The sequence below is a fragment of the Anabrus simplex genome, chromosome 1 (assembly GCF_040414725.1).
Source record: "Anabrus simplex isolate iqAnaSimp1 chromosome 1, ASM4041472v1, whole genome shotgun sequence".
NCBI lineage: Eukaryota > Metazoa > Arthropoda > Insecta > Orthoptera > Tettigoniidae > Anabrus > Anabrus simplex.
The window spans coordinates 972,479,480-972,496,840 of NC_090265.1; the positions used below are offsets into that span (position 1 = coordinate 972,479,480).

At 37.3% G+C, this 17,361-nt stretch overlaps 1 protein-coding gene across 1 annotated transcript in view; it reads right to left on the bottom strand.

The window, feature by feature from the left end:
- Lar (tyrosine-protein phosphatase Lar) overlaps positions 1–17,361 on the bottom strand; it is a 2,342,166-nt gene that overhangs the window by 156,117 nt on the left and 2,168,688 nt on the right. Inside the window, exons 12-14 of the mRNA XM_067136814.2 lie at positions 15,589–15,612; positions 10,346–10,446; positions 4,223–4,418 (exon numbers count right to left, since the gene is read on the bottom strand). Coding sequence (XP_066992915.2) covers positions 4,223–4,418; positions 10,346–10,446; positions 15,589–15,612 — 321 coding nt within the window. The remainder of the gene's footprint in view (positions 1–4,222; positions 4,419–10,345; positions 10,447–15,588; positions 15,613–17,361) is intronic.

The window sequence follows — 17,361 nt, forward strand, 5'->3', positions numbered from 1 at the left end:
ATTTCTTTATTCTTACGTTCACTTTCTTTAGCCATTGCACGGATATAACTAACAAATTAAGTGAGGAGGGTGGGGGGGGTGAATCTATCACTGACTCGCAATTTGCGGTCGAATTTAAGGCGAGTTTGGTAGGTATATACACAGACTGCAGCATGTGTAAATGTAAAAAGTCCACACTGGAAGGGTGTTCGTCACAACTAAAGAAACACAAAATACCGAAATGGCACTCCAAAGGATCTTGATTAAATTTTGTCATCAGGACATACCTAAATCCTCTGCTCCACAAGTAACCCACCATTTCCAGAGTACTTTTCAAGGTTACCTAAATCCTCTGCTCCACAAGTAGTCTGCCATTTCCGGAGTACTTTTCAAGGTTACTCTTAATGATTCCAAAGTTCTTGAAGATGCAAATGTGTTTTTCTGAGATGTGATGTTTTCTAAAAATTCAAGCAATGATTTGTGTGACGGACGTTTATAAAGCCCTTTTACGAACAATGCAGAGTTAAGGGCATTTGCAAGATTATTGATTTCTCGTGTGAAAATTTCTGTGTGAATTCATTAGGGTTGATTTCTCTAAACAGCTTAATTGCATTGGCTACACTATTACTGAATAATCTGGCGTTCATCCTCTGAAATGAGGTTGGGTCTGTGTGAGAGGATGTTATCTTAGGACAACTTTGAATTATTACTTCCATCACACGTAAAACCAATTCCTTTCACCCCAGCTTGTTTCAAATGAATTATGACCTGAATTATTATTTTTGACAATAGTTCTCCAGGAGTTGCATTCTTGCTACAGGCTGGATCCAGATGTGCAACAAAGGGACAAACATAAATACAAGTGCGTGATTGGCAAGGACATTCGTTTTGTCATAGAGAGTTTCATCTCCTAAATCAACAAATCTATCAACTGTCAGTGTAGCTGTATTAAATCTAATGTCTTCTCTCAATTTCACTTCATCAAAAATCACTATACCTAGTCGCTTGTTTTCATCTTGCTCGGTTAAATAAAAATCTTTAATTGCATTAATGGCATTTCTATTAATACCATAATTACATTTGAACCCTTTGCATAGTCATCTTAAATGAGTTTTGGTAGGGAGAGGAAATAACACATGCTTCAAACAATGTCTGTAACCCTTAGGGGATTTGATTTTCAAAAGCAAACTATCTAATATACATTCATTAGAATAGCGCATACCTTTCGAGCTGGTGCTACATTTTTTGAGCATTGTGTCCACAGTTACATTTTATTTCTTGCAAAGGAACTTAAGACTGTCTTCAGCTTCACTTGACACATTGACTTTATTTGTAATCTGCTTTAATTTAGCTCTGCATGGAATTAATTTATTTTCGGTTCTAATTAAATCCCTACCAAGGTTTTCAACTTGTCTCCTCAAATTTAGAATAGTTCTAAAAGCATCAATGCCAATACCAGCTATTTTACAGGGCAAACTGAGACCAGGTTCTTTTATTTTTACATTATTGTCACTATCAAGTATTTTAGGTAGTTCATTACATTCTAAGCTACTATTGTTAATATTGTCATTGCCAACATGTTCTTTGAGTAACTCTCGTTTTAATGGGGGGTTTACGAATTTTCAGGGACTTGCTTAAATAGGACGGTAAGTTAGAAAAAATGTGAGGGACAGCTCCTGGCTTATTCTTGGAATTTCAACTTTTTCCCCATTAATAATACACGAGTCTATCTTTATAATAAGATCTTCCGATAAATGACACTCACAGATCCTAGACTTACGTGTAAGCTGCATGTCTTTTGTTGGGATCGCTCTAGCCCACTGAGAAAAATGCTCCTCATTTTGAGGTGGAGAGAAGAAATGTTTACCTTCAACTGACCTGTAAGCAGAGCGACACCCCAGCACAAAGCCTGACGGCATTTTCACACTCACTATATTCCAAAATATAGTTATTACACTAAAAAAAAATCACTCCCGCTCAAGTAAAAAGTGCACTCCCAGTATAAACAATGCCATCTGTTCACCCAAAGTGATCGTTGCGCTGCAGTGGCAAATCTCTGCACCAGCCACTAGTTTCTCCATTGCTGTAATGGGAAGCGAGTCGAAGTGCTTTCACTTCCTCTTTCTATTCGCTATGACGTGACTGTCCTAACTGACTGATGCATTGCACCATTGTGATGCTTAGCTCCGCACAGCACAGTGAGCATAGCAAGCCAGTTTGATTTTGATGCTTCTTCGCTTAAGTTTGCGTACAAACATGTGGGACAAGAGACATGGAAATTATGTGGATAGGAGAGGGGTGGATAAAACCTGGGCGGATATCGCCAAATCAATAGGATCCACAATTAAGTGCAAATGTATAGCTTTCAGTATATTTATTGCCTAAAATAAATCTACATTTTCAAAGAAATATGTTTGAAGTATATTCCCACTGCTCCATTATTGCTGTGCTTATTACTTACGGAAAGTACCTTTCATGACATCACGTATTCGGAGGGACTGTTGAAGTAAATACAGAAGTGATCCCTCACAGCAGTTGCAGACCTGGTACTATCATTGTTCACCCTCATATTAAATTTACGTAATGATTCATCTACCATAAATTGTTCTGCATTAACCAAAATACCTTCATTTAAATATTCTAAATTTGCATACAATATCGTGTAATATCACAGTGCACTCAGCAATGTGCAGAACTCCTTTCATCATCGGCAAGTAAAAATTTGACCGCACTATTTTAAAAATAGCAACACACGTCCTGCTTGCAAGTTTGTCATTCTTATCAAGTGTAACTCCCTCTGTCCAGTCAGAAGAGCGTAGCACCGCACTGTATTAGGACACACACAGCATGTGCGCAGCATGGCTTTGTTCAGCTCAGCTTAGCACCACGTAGCAACACTTCCAATTAGAATATAGCCTAAGGACAGAGCATTTGACGCCTTACATTCATACAACAAAATGATCTGAATGCCAAAAGACTAATATGACAAGGGAAGGACCAAGGATTTGAAGATGGAAATTAAATGCCAATTCTGATCCCTCATGAGGGATAACTTTAGAAGTTACATACTATACGATGTTTTGAAACATTATCATGTTTAATATCACTGGAACGAGCAGTTCACTAGGTGACCAGCCAGATAAGTTGGTTCACAATATATAACATCAATAACTTAACAGCTGTAAGGATAAAATCAGTCAATCAGCTTTTATTCATTTTGTTTTGACTTATGACTAGAGCTCTGATTATATGTTATTACATATTCTGTTCTCATATATGTAGCAACAAGCAACGCTAAAATGTCGGCGAATCACACTAAAAGCACCATTATTTCAGGAGTTTAAAGTTACATATTTTTACATATTTTGATAAGTATTACATATTTTAAATATTTTGAAGGATACTGCGCATCTGAAAGACAACACAATTCTTTTTTCACTAATTTTATATTGATTTAAGTTTTTAATTAAACACTTGAAAATAGTTTAAAAAGCCTGCACATCTGTAACATCTGAAAATAATTAATTAATAATTTAAAGTGAAGTATTCTGTCAAAGAACCACATCCCTTAGCTATGTGGATGATTTGTATATCCCTTAAGAAATAACGGTACAGTGTGAAGGGTGCGTCAATGACATGTCGCTGATACTATGGAGAAAGACACAAAGTAAAAGTATGACAAACGTATTAGGTTCAACTCCCTGATCTTCCAGTATGATTCCTTATTTGAAATACACGCCAGTGACTTCATGTGAGGTGAAAGGTCTTTTTCCATATATAAGAACATCCTGACAGACAGAAGGCATTCGATGACTGCAGAAAATTTGGAAAAAACTTAGTTATTAATTGTGCCCCCAAATTAAAATTAGAGGTTGAATAACATCTGCACTTTTAACTTTTTTTGGGTTTGTTTCCTTTTCTGTGTACAAGAATACATCAAATAAAGCTTGGATATTAAGCTACGTACTTTTTATTTATTACATATTTAACTACATATTTTGTCAATTTTAGCTACATTTTTATGTACATATTTCTTATTTGTATATCACATATAATCCGGACTCTACTTATGACGTACAACTTTGTCACAAAAATCCAGCAGAACAGACCATTACCTGTCCCCACCAACATTTTTTAGGCCATCATTTATTAAAGTGAATTGGAAGCTGAGTCTATATAGGTTCTCGTTTCCTAATTGTGTCACAACTGCACAAACAGACAAAGAATAATGAATGTGACATACCACCCTGTTGGGTCTTCACCAATACAGGTGCAGACAAAGGTCCTGGGCCAATACTTGTGAAAGCTTGAACTCTAATTGTGTAGATGGTATGTGGGATGAGGTCACTGATGGTTGTTAACTGGTTGTCATCAACCATCTGAGATTCCCAAGAAGCCATCGCAAGAGTAGGATTTGTTGTGTAGTATACTTTGTATCCCTATAAAGAAATTTAAAAAAAATTATATATATGGAATATAGTTTCAAATATAAACAGGCAAATGCAATAGCACAGAAATAAACATACTTAAACTAATGGGGAAGCATTAAAAAAGTTCATAAATACAAACATTTAGGAACAATAGTGAATGAGAACAGTGATTGTACAGACAAAATTAAGGTTGGTTTTGTTCCCATTAGCTTCAATAAAATGAGAAAAATCTTCTACAGCACGACCCCCAGTCTAACACAGAAGTTAGAAGCTTCTGGTGCTACATATTTTCAACAATTTTCTGCAGAATGGAAACACACACCCTGAAAAAGAACAAAATGAATAAAATGGAAAACTTTAAACTGTGGACATACAGGGAGATTCTGCGGCTGAGTTGGATGGTCTCGATCACAAATGAAGTTATTAGAAGAATGGGAAAGAGAAAGGAAATCCTGAATGAAGTGAAGATCAAGAAACTGCACTGGGTTACTTGATGCGAGTAGTAACAACTGCTATGTTAATCATTCAAGGCCAAATACAAGGCAGACAAACAGGATAGAGGATGTGCATCCTGCTGAATAACTTGAAAAAGTGGTATAATTATACCAACAGTGATTCGTTCAGGGCTGCAACAGTCCAGATAGCAGTGATGACTGCCAATGTTCTGAGAGGAGATGGAACAAGAAGAAGAAGAAGAAATGGTTAATTAATAAATGGAGAAACTACTCACAGAAATACAGCTGTGCCATATATTTAGTTCAAAAAAGGGTTTGTTAAATAATTAAGATGAAACCATAGTAAAGCTGACAATTATTCTATAACTCTGTCACATTATTATGTAATAATATAGAAAACTAACTAGAAAGACCCTCATAGCTCTAATACAATTATTTATGTGACTGAGTCCCTCACCTATCACCACACATAAAACTTATATGGATATGGATATCACAACTGCTTCTGAAGCATGAAGATAGAAGCAAAAATCTATATCTATAAAATCAAAAGTAGTTTGTTGATTCTACATAAATCTACACGCCTCCAGTGATCAGCAGCAAAATTTACACCAAGGTGCACAAGGCACTCGGACGGGTTGTACAGGTAGTTATATTATCAAATTAAATATTTGAATTCCATTTTCTAGAAAATTAATCTCAGTTTCATGAATAAGTATGGAATGATTGCTTTCAGGTGTGGATTACTTGCCTCAGTCGTAGGTACCAAAGTTTTGCATTTTCCTTCATTTCTTCCAAATTTTAAAACAATGCCTTTATTATGTTTCTTGACTCTGTTTATTCCAACCTGTAATGACTTCATTTTAGTCATAGATTGCAGTAATTGGAAAGTATGCTTTGAAAATTGGAAAGTATGCTCTGAACCATTCACCCCAACTTCATTATTAGGGGGGTGGAAAAAATAACTACAGCTCAACATCTACCAATGCAATTGTGGGAAACACACTTTACATAAGTTCTACAATCAAAGGAGACCAGACAATAAAACTCTGAAACAGAGTGGACCTGTTCATGACAAGGGAATGAAGGAGGGAAAAGCAGCTGGACATGATCAGCTTTCTTATGAACACATTAAAGCCAGCTGGATAATACTGCAAAAACTGCTAACGGGGCTACTGAATAAATGTATTTTAGAAGGAAGTATGGTATAGCAGGCAGATGAAGACATTCCTTACTGAAAATCCCCTATAAAGATTCTAAACTAATATCAAATAGGTTAGAAAAGCTAACACCACACTGTATTCGTGAGGAAAAATTTGTTTTCAGAACTGGAAGATTGACTCTTCATGCAGTGAAATGCCATTTTAGATTAAATTGAGGAAGCCTTTAGAATGCCAAAATGGAGGTTAAATGTTGTACCAGTATTAAAAACATTTTGAAAGCTTTTAACTTAGCCAATAGGAACATAATATTAAATACATTAGAATGCATCCTCATAAATCATCACACCTTAAGACTCCTTAGAGATATATTATCAGAAAAATATGTCAGTGTATGCAATAATTTAACTGTATCGAAGCCTGCCTTTGCTGGTGGAACATAGTGTTTACAGTGCACTATGTCTTCTGGTATAGGCTAGAGCAATTTTGTTACTTTCAGTCTTATCCTTGGCTCGGACAATATGAAAGTGTATGAGTGATGCTAGTAATGCCATTCCTTATGCAGCCAGTCCCTACTATGAATCGTGTGAAAAAGTTGCTTATAGGGTCCGCTGAAGCATGCATTTCAGTGGACTTGGCAGACTGATATGTAATAGCAACTTCTGGCTCGGTGAGGAAAGCAACAGGAAACTACATCACTCCTCATTTCGCTAGTACGCCTTTTCAGTGATGCCTAGGCTATCTATGACAGCTCATGGCGGAGCTGTTGAGGATCCAACCAGCCTTAGGGCTGACGACAGAACATACACACATATCGAAGCCTTTATTACATAATGTAGGTGTACTTCAAGGGGACCCCATCAGCCTATTATTGTTTAATACAGGAACACATGATGTAGTTCAAGCCTACTTTTCAGATCAAATTAAGATATAAATCTATAAGGACGACATACTTGTATTATCACCAAATCATGATAACTTATAAGAATCCTTAAACAAATTAACAAAATGGTCTAATAAAAATTTATTAAAGAAGACTAGCTATAATATTCAGAAAGACAGGCAGAATTTCAAGCAGAGAAATTTTCATATGCAATGACATAACTTAAATATCGCCATACTGTAGTTAATAAATGTTCATACTTGGGTGCAACCATGCAGACTTAAGGCAAAGTTTCACAGAACATATTAAAGAGAGAACCATAGCTACCAATAATATTAGGCACATCAATTGGATTTAATTAGAAACAGCAATAATACTTTTCAAGATGAAAATAACACCAATGGTCACTTTTGGATTGGCTCTTATGTGGGACTATCTTGGCAAGCAGAACTTGAAAGAAATAGAGAGTGTCAAGGCAATATACCTTAAAATATATTTAGGTGTATCAAAATTTTTGTCATCTTGTTTAGTATATGAAATGGCAAGAGAGAGAGACTTTCTTCATAGAAGACTAATTGTTTCAGATCTATCTGCCCAATACAATGAGCTACTTTTGGAAGAAATGAGAAAGAAGAAAGATGAAATAGGGACTCAACTGATGCAATAATGGCAACAGACTGGACAAATAGCAGATATGAACTTATGCATACAGTGGCGCACTTTTTCTATACACGGTTTTCATTACAAAATTTGCCGGCAAAGGAAATACCATAAACCAGGTTTAAAATACATATGTATGTGCTATGACCAGCTACACCGGCAGAAAATGAAATCCCAACACCAAGAAGGAGTTGTGGTGGCATAAACAAAATTCAGGACGCGTGTTTGCACATTTGAAAGATGATACCTATTCAAATTTGCGTGCTAGTTGACGAAGAGTGGTGCTATTAGTAGCTCCACTATGGCTTGCTTTAAATATGTGCTGCACACTTTGTGAGTGTTAGTCATCATCCAATGTTGTTGTATGGTAGGTGTGAGTGAAACATGCCTTTAAGGAGACAAAGAAGGCAATATCAGCAGCTTACCGAGTTTGAACAAGGCCGTGTAATAGGGCTACAAGAAGGTGAATGTTCTTTCTACGATATTACAGAGACACTTGGCAGGCATATATCCAAAGAGATATTACTTGGCAACAATAGTCACGGGAAGGCACTGTTGCAAGAAGATTGGGGTCCGGCTGCAAATGGGCCACTATGGAGATGGTAGACCTCCGTATTTTCTGCATGGCTGTGGTGGATCATACTGCATCTGCAGCCACCATTAGAGCTTCAGCTGGCACCAGAGTGACACAGTGAACTATAAAAAATTGATTACCTGAGGGACAGCTCCGAGCCAGAGATCTTGTAGCATTCATGCCACTAACTTCAAATCACTGCCACCTGCAACTTCAGTGGTGTCAAGCTAGAGTTCACTGGAGGGTGGAGTGGAGATCTGTAGTGTCCTCAGATGAGAGCCGTTTCTGTCTTAGTGCCAGTGATGGCCGTAGGTTGATAAAAAGGAGGCCAGGTGGGTGCTTGGAACCAAGCTGTCTGCGGCATTGGCACAGTGGACCTACACTGGGAAATATATTCTGGGGAGCAATTTCCTCTGGCAGTGGAAGCACTTTCGTTGTTTATCCCATGTACATCAGACTGGTGATTGAACCCGTTGTGCTGCCATTCATTCGCAGTATTCAACGGTGGGTTTTCCAACAGGATAACGCTCGTCCTAATACCACTGCTGTCACCCAACATGCTCTACAGAGCGTTGACCAGTTACCTTGGCCTGTGAGATCACCAGACCTTTCACCTATTGAGCACGTACGGGACATTATGAGCATTGTCAGCATCATCCAGTATCAGTATTAACTGTTGCTGATTATGCATGTTTGCATGCTTGCATTCAAAATTGTTGTGACTACAGTGGTTATTAATGTACCACCATGTCCCATCTTCTAGTGCATACTTAAACCTGTGATCTGGAAACTTTAATCAAATTGCATTCCTCTAAACTAGTGTTAGGATTTCATTTTCCACCAGTGTATGTGGAAGATACCATGCCATTCATAGTGAGAAAAGGATGTTATCTTGACTGAACTGAGCACTGAATAACCTACTGTATATGCACATTGTACAGATTTCCTGCTAACAATAACTACGCATAAAGAAAATTCTGCTTACCAGTACTTAGTTGTGGGATATTAATTGAATACATTAACTCTTATTTGAAGGTGTCAAGTCACTTGAGGAAAGAACTTCATCACACCAATTTCTGTTGCTACTTTTACCTGATTTTTCTACCTATCAGATAAACACACCTCTTTTGTTCAGTACCAAAATTTACACCAACGTGCATGAGGCATTCAGATGGGTTGTAGAGGTAGTTAGTTATATTGTCAAATTAAAACTTGAACTTGATGTTGTACAGGAGCACAAAACAGTCAATCTTTAAGGGGACACTAATTTTTCAATTGTCAGTACCTCTTTTGATGTTTGGGTTACAAAAAAATGTTGTTGACAGATTTATAAGAGAAAAAGTGTGAATGTGTCAACAACTACTAAGTACAGTATCTATTATTTTCAGTTATTACCAGTTTTTATATAACTCTAAGAATTTATATACATTTTTGTTTCTAATACCGTGTCAGTGTGTCGTGTAATATTTATCCTATAGCACTGGATTAATGATTTTGTAGTTTGAAATATGTACAAAATTAACAAACTGATATCCTCGTGTAATAGTCACGGAGTTTGTGAACAGGACTTTCTGAGGGCCAGGAAATATTCTGCTACTATGTATATCTACCTTTAGTCACTTAAGTTTGCATGCCAGACAGAATTTTGCTGGAAAACAACACATTTTCAGGTAAACAGTATATATTTGCAGAATTTTATCTACAAAAACTGTTTAGTAATTTTAAGATTTTGTTTACATATTCTGTCCACATTAATGTATTTATGCAATTACACAGTGAGCCATCCTTCTCACCAAATCCTGTCCAAACTTAAGACAACTCCTCTCTCCCACACTGGAAATGTAACAGTTTCACTGAAGGGAAAAAAAAAAGAAGAAAAAAGAAAAGAAAACTAACACTGCAACAAATGTAAAGGAAAGGAAACAAGCAAGTGTATTCAAAACACAGGACATCAAAGGCAGGGAGCTAGGAAAGAAAACAGGACTAAATATGTTAACATACTTTGCACATAGGCTTACACCTCTAAATAAGTGATGATTCTTCCAACAAATAAAAAACTTCTATGATAAATACAGAAGTTACAAAAGACACTGCAATTTCATTTTAATAAGTCAAAAATATGCATCAAACAAAACGAGGAATAAAATTTGTTTAATTTAAATATATTAAAAGGGTGCACTGAAAGTGGCAGACAAATAACTTACTGTAACTTGTCCGTTAGGTGTCTCTGGCTCATCCCACTGTATTACCATGGTGCTCGAACTAAGTGGTCGAACTTGTACATTCCGAGGTGCAGTCCCAGGTTCTGTGAAAGGAGGTGAAGGATTATTTAGAAGATAAAATATGTATACAACTCTACAGAAGTTCTGTAGAAAAAAAATCTGCAATAATTCATATAATGCAAACGGAACATTCTCAATTGTAAAATTCAATTCTATGGTACCTACATCAAAGATAGGACAAGAACATTTTTGAACTCCCTTTTCTTGTTTATATCTTTCTCTTTATTGTACACATTCCACATTACTGGAGATCTCTTAAGAGTGACTCCCTTAATGCATGTGAATGTTTGCAACCAAGATGAAGCAGAGAAAAAATAAGCTGACAAGAAATGGAACTAGAAGAAATTATGAGAGAGTCCATCTCTAGATGTACAGAACAGTCATTCATCAGCTCACCACAAATCTTAGTCTGAATGCTGTCAGTTATATTCTCTCTAGTTAATCTTTCATTGAATTATTTTTACATATTCCATTTGATTCTTTGGCCAGAACAATATTTTCTTGTATAAATTACAGTATTTTATTTTGTAGACATGAGATCCTTGGCACAGCCAGAATTTTTATCTGGGGAGGAATTTTATATAGGATCACTCCTTTTTAAGTCTCTAACAGATAAATAACTAGCACTTGATGTGCACAGGGAGGCGAGAATATCGCCAAACGGTATTGCTAACTTTTTTAAATGATACTACATGTTGATCTATATGATGATAATGACTGATTCATAGATTAGCTTCAACAAGCAAGAGCACAGACAGAAATCTACTTTATAGTACCCAATAATATTTGTATAAAAAAACTGGAAAAACTTTTCCTAAATGTGCAGAATTATAATCTTAGTAACAAGAGTTTTTAAGCCTCCGTGGCTCAGGTGGCAGCGCACCGGACTTTCATCGCTGGGTTCCGTGGTTCAAATCCCAGTCACTCCATGTGAGATTTGTGCTGGACAAAGCAGAGATGGGAAGGTTTTTCTCCGGGTACTCCGGCTTTCCCTGTCATATTTCATTCTAACAACACTCTCCAATATCATTTCATTTCATCTGTCAGTCATTAATCATTGCCTCAGAGGAGTGCAACAAGCTTCGGCAGCCAGCACAATTCCTATCCTTGCCGCTAGATGGGGACTTCATTCATTCCATTCCTGACCCGGTCGAATGACTGGAAACAGGCTGTGGATTTCCTTCTACTAACAAGAGTTTTTAGAAATGGTGTCCTGGTAGCTTATCAATTCACAGTCAGTATTTTTATAACCACCACTGCCACCACCACCACCACCATCACCACCACCACCATCACCACCACCACCACCACCACCACCATCTTCATCTTCTTCTTCTTCTTCTTCTTCTGCTGTAGTGTTCAGTCTGAAAATTGGTTTCTAGTAGCTCTTGTTGGGTATTCATTAACTAATCTCTTCAGCTGTAGGTAGCTGTGGCAAGACCTGTCTCCCATTAATTGACTGATATTTGTTCACTGCTATGGTCATAGGCTCAACTTAGTATTACAACAATCTGCTAACCACATAAAAGAATGCAAAGTATTTTTTTCAGACCTTGTCCGGGATTAGCAGGGGTTTTTTCATCATCCCTTAAATGGGCCGCTGCCCTTGATAAAGTAATATTATTATTATTATTTAGCGTTTGGCAGTACACAACAATATTAGTCAAAAATAAATTACGTATTTACATTATTTACAGCTTGACTTTCCAGTTGTTAATAAAGTCTCGGTCTATTACAGTTGGACCTGCTTCCACAAAGTCACTGAAGTTGCCACTATAGGAATGCATCGGGCAGTCATTCAGTATGTGTCGTATGGTCTGCCTGGGAGCACCACAACTGCATTCTGGCGAAGATATATGTCCCCACTTGTAGAGAAGATCTGCACACCTGCCATGGTTTGTTCTTATCCTGTTTAGCGTTGATCACATTTTCCTGGTGGTGTTGTGGTGCTTGTGATGTCTTGCAGCTACATGGAATGTTTTTCACCAATACAAAGACGATTATCAACAGTAGCACCTACCCGATGGATATATGCTGGTAGGCTGGTTGAAGTTGTGTCCTCTTTCCATACAGATCTCCTTGAATTCTTCAGAGAAATGAAAGATAATGCTGACGAATAGGATGGTGAGATGAGATTTCAAGCTAAGATTAGTGTTACTGTGTTACCTGCACGACTTTGATTTCTATTTCCTATTAAATTTATTTGCTGAAGTGCTTCCTCAATCTGATGTTCTGTATCAGAAACTTAAAAGAAAATGTGTGATATTGCCTTCTGCTCCAAAGAGATCCAGCAGTTTAAAGCGTTTTTGCAGATGACCAGAAATAATTTTGAAACTATGTGGTCAAATATCAAAAATAAGGTTCCTAGAAGGAAAATTTAATTTCATCGATTGCAAATGTTAAAAACATTAAGCTATTTAGGCTTTTTCAATCGTGAAATTACCAGCGTTTCACCGCAGTGTAGCAGTGGGCTCATCAGTTGGATTGCTACACCTTTCCTAGACGCTGGCGGCTAGTGCGCCGTTGAGACACCACTGCAAGCCTCCTATGCAAGACAGTGCAGTGACGGTGCACTAGGGGAAGCATGTGCCCCCACTTGTATAAATGCCTGCCTTTGGCCTTTATATCAAAAGGTTCCAAGAAGGAAATCTTAATTTAATTTCATCGATTGCAAATGTTAAAGACATTAAGCTATTTAATAGGTTTTTCAATCGTGAAATTACCAGCGTTTCGCCCCAGTGTAGCAGTGGGCTCGTCAGTTGGATTGCTTCACCTTTCCAAACTTTCCAAATCACTGCAAGCCTCCTGTGCAGGACAATGCAGTGACGGTGCACTAGGGGAAGCGTGTGCCTCCATGTGCCACATGTGCATGTGCTTCCCCTAGTGCACCGTCACTGCATTGTTCTGCATAGGAGGCTTGCAGTAGTGTCTCAATGGCACACTAGCGCCAGCGTTTTGGAAAGGTGTAGCAATCCAACTGATGAGCCCACTGCTACACTGGGGCGAAACGCTGGTAATTTCACGATTGAAAAGGCCTAAATAGCTTAATGTCTTTAACATTTGCATAACTTAGGCTGAAAATGTCTCATAATAGAAAAGACGAAACATATCCCTTTTCTTAAAATAAAATAAAAAGAGAATATTGTTTTGTATTGTAAAGGTGGAGTCACTCAATCAATTAGACCCTATTTCTTATTGAGGCCGACAATACAGATTTACTATGAAATTTATTTCTTGTGGTAATCCAGGTAGATATGTAAATGGGAATAACAACGCAAAACAATAGGATTATCAGCCTAGTTCATTAAACAGTATGATACTTGACAGAAGTGAATGGGCAATGTGTTCAGATGTTTTTGGAAACTTTGATATACTGTAACTTCTGTTCCAGAGAATACACGAACATTATTAAGAGTTCATTTTCATGAAAAGTTGATTTTCCATAAATGACAGTTCTCTTGTAAGTTCAAAGTCGGTCACAAACAGAATGTGCGGGTAGTAAAGTTCACCAACTGGCATTGTAAAATTTGTGAATGAATATTATTATTGTGCAACTAGTTCCCTCTGAGGATCAGCTGTAAAGTGTGATCCTACAGATCTTCAGATCATGGATTTAAACATGGCAAAGAAAGGCAGATGTTTGAAGGGAGGCAAAAAGTACTGTACATAAGGCACTCCATGTTGTATGGTGTCAACATGTAAAAGATCTCTGGTGACAAGAAGCAGAAGAAGAAGAAGAAGAAGATATTTTTAAAAAAACTCAGCAACAGGTCACCTAACTGAATTCTGGTTTTCCTGCCATCTGGTGGAGTAAAACGGAAGGTCAAAATTGACATAGATGCAGCCTAAAAGGCGTCAAATGAAAATGCCTTGTAGCTTAAGTCCCATGTACTCTATTTGTATATACACTGAGCTGAATGGCTTAGTCAGTAGATGTGCTGGCCTTCTGAGCCCAAGTTGGCAGGTTCGATCATGGCTCAATCGAGTGGTATTTGGAGGTTCTTAAATATAACAGTCTGTTGTTGCTAAATTTACTACCAGTACCATGTAAAAGAGCTTGTGCAGGATAATGGCACCAAGGCATCTCCAAAAATCACAGAAGTAGTTAGTGGGACATAAAACCAATAACATTATTATTATTCATCTGGTGTTATCTGTGGTAAGTGTATAATGTCAATTATTTGGCCTATATTTGAGCTAGGTACTCTGTGACCTTCCCCATATTGTTCAAGAGATTTTATAAAGAAGAAAACTAAACCACAGATGTCAGATCCCATTTATCAAAACCCCTATTTTACAGGGTTCAACTTACCTTACCTTATGGTACTGATAAAAGTTAAGTCCATAGCCAATAGCCCTTATATAGTCACATGAATTTAAAAGAAATACCAGTAATCCCAGAATATAGCTTTCAATTACTTTACTGAATACTCAAATATGCAAAATATAAGGCAAGAACATGTATTAAAAGTAAAGTCATGGTCAAACTTTCATTCAAACACACACATACACACATATAAAAATTGTTAGTGGCAAAATACCAGGAATAGAGGTTAATAACTATAAAAATGAAAGAACAGAAAAATAAAGAAGTTTCACAATTTTGTAAGCTTTTTTCAAATACAAGCCAGAAACACTGTGGTATGAAACATCAGGAAAGCCAAATGAAGGTCAACAAAAGAAGTAACTACATATTCTAGCCAAACAATACAATTATCTGATGTAACAATAAAACAGTTGGTGAAAAGAGGAGCTACAGCTTACATAACAGAAACACAGAAGGCAAAAATGGGTACATCCCACTGCATGAAATGCACAGCCATCAAAAGATCTACATGGGTGATTTTAGCTATTAGGTTGTATAGTGTTCATTATCTGTACATACCATTTTATGGTAGGTACATAACGAATACCTTACTCTAGTTAATGAGGTAATGAAAATTTACTGAATGATTTATATATTATTATTCTAAGCAGCAATCTTCATATTTAAAAAGAACTGTTCGCACACAAAATTAAAAGAAACCACCAAAAATCAATTTCTACAGTACTTTTCAAATCACATATAATAAAAGAGTTCAAACAGAAACAGATAACACAAGTAGACAACACAAGACATAACACAACAATCACAGCATGCAAAGTGATGAAGGAAAGAAACTTACTCGCACCTCCAAAGGAAGAATCAGCTAGAAAGATAAAAAGTGAATTACTAAGGAAATCAAGTCATTGATCTAAAGAGAGACTTTTTTTATATTATATGAAGAAATGAATCATATAACTCATTCAAACATAGTGGTTCAAATGACTGAAAGGAGGGGACAGTTGAATTCAAAACAGCTACTATAGAAAACAACTACTATATAAACTAGTGTAATATTTTATGTTTTCTTTTCTGATTCAAGTAGTCATATGTTTCCCTCAAGATTAAAATTGTCTGCAACTCCTCAGTTTGATCAAGGGGTTTATCACGATCATAAAGAAAAATTGCAAGTAAATATTCATTATAGTTTGATTCTCACATTAACTAATTCAATCTGGGACAAAGTATAAAGTACTTACACTGATACTTTGGGAGAAAAAAAAAATCAGCATATACACCGATAAGCCAATACATTATGACCACCTACGAAAAAATGTAGGATCACCTTTAGCCTGCAGAATCAGGGCCACTTAGCGAGATATCATTTCAATGAGGTGGTAGAAGGTATCCTGGGGTATCTCATACCCCAAGTGCAATAGCAGATCCTCTATTTGGCATAGAATGTGGCAGTAGTGAGGTAGCACAAACCCGCTTCTCCAAGTCAAACCTAAAACGTTCAATGGGGTTCATATCGGGGCTATTTGGGGACCACGGCTTTAAAGCAAAGTCACTATCACATTCCTCGAACCAGTACTTCACAATCCTAACAGTGTGGCATAGTGCATTGCCCTGTTGGAATTCGCAGTCACCATCAGGGAGCCCTGTTGACATGAATAGATGGACTTGGTTCCCAGTAACATCCAGATACTAGACAGCTGTCAGGAATTTGTGTACCAGAATAATGGGTCCCAGTGTGTCCCATCTTCTCCACCAGCTTGTCTCCACCCAACCGTGCAACCACATGCCATAGCCTTCAATGGAATATGGCATACATGCACTCAACTGTTGACGTGATGAACCAGAAATCTGGATTCATCAGGCCAGGTGATCTTTTTCCAATCATCCACAGTCCAGTGATGATTTTGTGCCCACCTCACCTCAGTCCCATGAACAGCAGTGTTCGATGAACTGTGTGCTGGAAGACATTGGCCTGGTTCAAATGGCCCTGCGGTCGCTCCGAACAATGCACAATAGCCTCCACTGGCCTATCGCATCAATCGCTGTTGACACATGGCTCGATAACACATTGTTGCTTGCCCTTTGTTACACGTGCTCACAACAGCGGCATGAAAGCAGCCCACGAGCCGCTGTGCTTCAAGAATGCTACTACCAAGATACTGTGCCACCAAAATTTGACCTCTATCAAGCACTGAGAAATTGGCTGCTTTTCCCATCCTGCCACCAGAGACACTACTAACCTGTAGATCTGCCTTATATATATAATGCTACCAGCATAACATGCGTTACACACACTAAATGTTCCAGGGTCAGAGTGATCATAATACAATGGCTCATCAGTGTACAACTCCTTGAGTATCATCCCTTTGTTAGGAATGATAATAACAAAGACCAAAATAGATATAACATGTAAGTATGAACACCTCCTATAATTTTCAAGCAGCAAAAAGTCTTCACATTAGAATGCAACTATCTGCATCAAAAATTTTAAATTGTGAGAAAGTGGCATTCAGTCTGCCAGCCCCTATAGATGAATTAAACACCTCTCACGGTTTTATTGTATCTCCTATTTCTACATCTTTTACTTTATATCACTAAAATAAGGAGTCTAAGATCC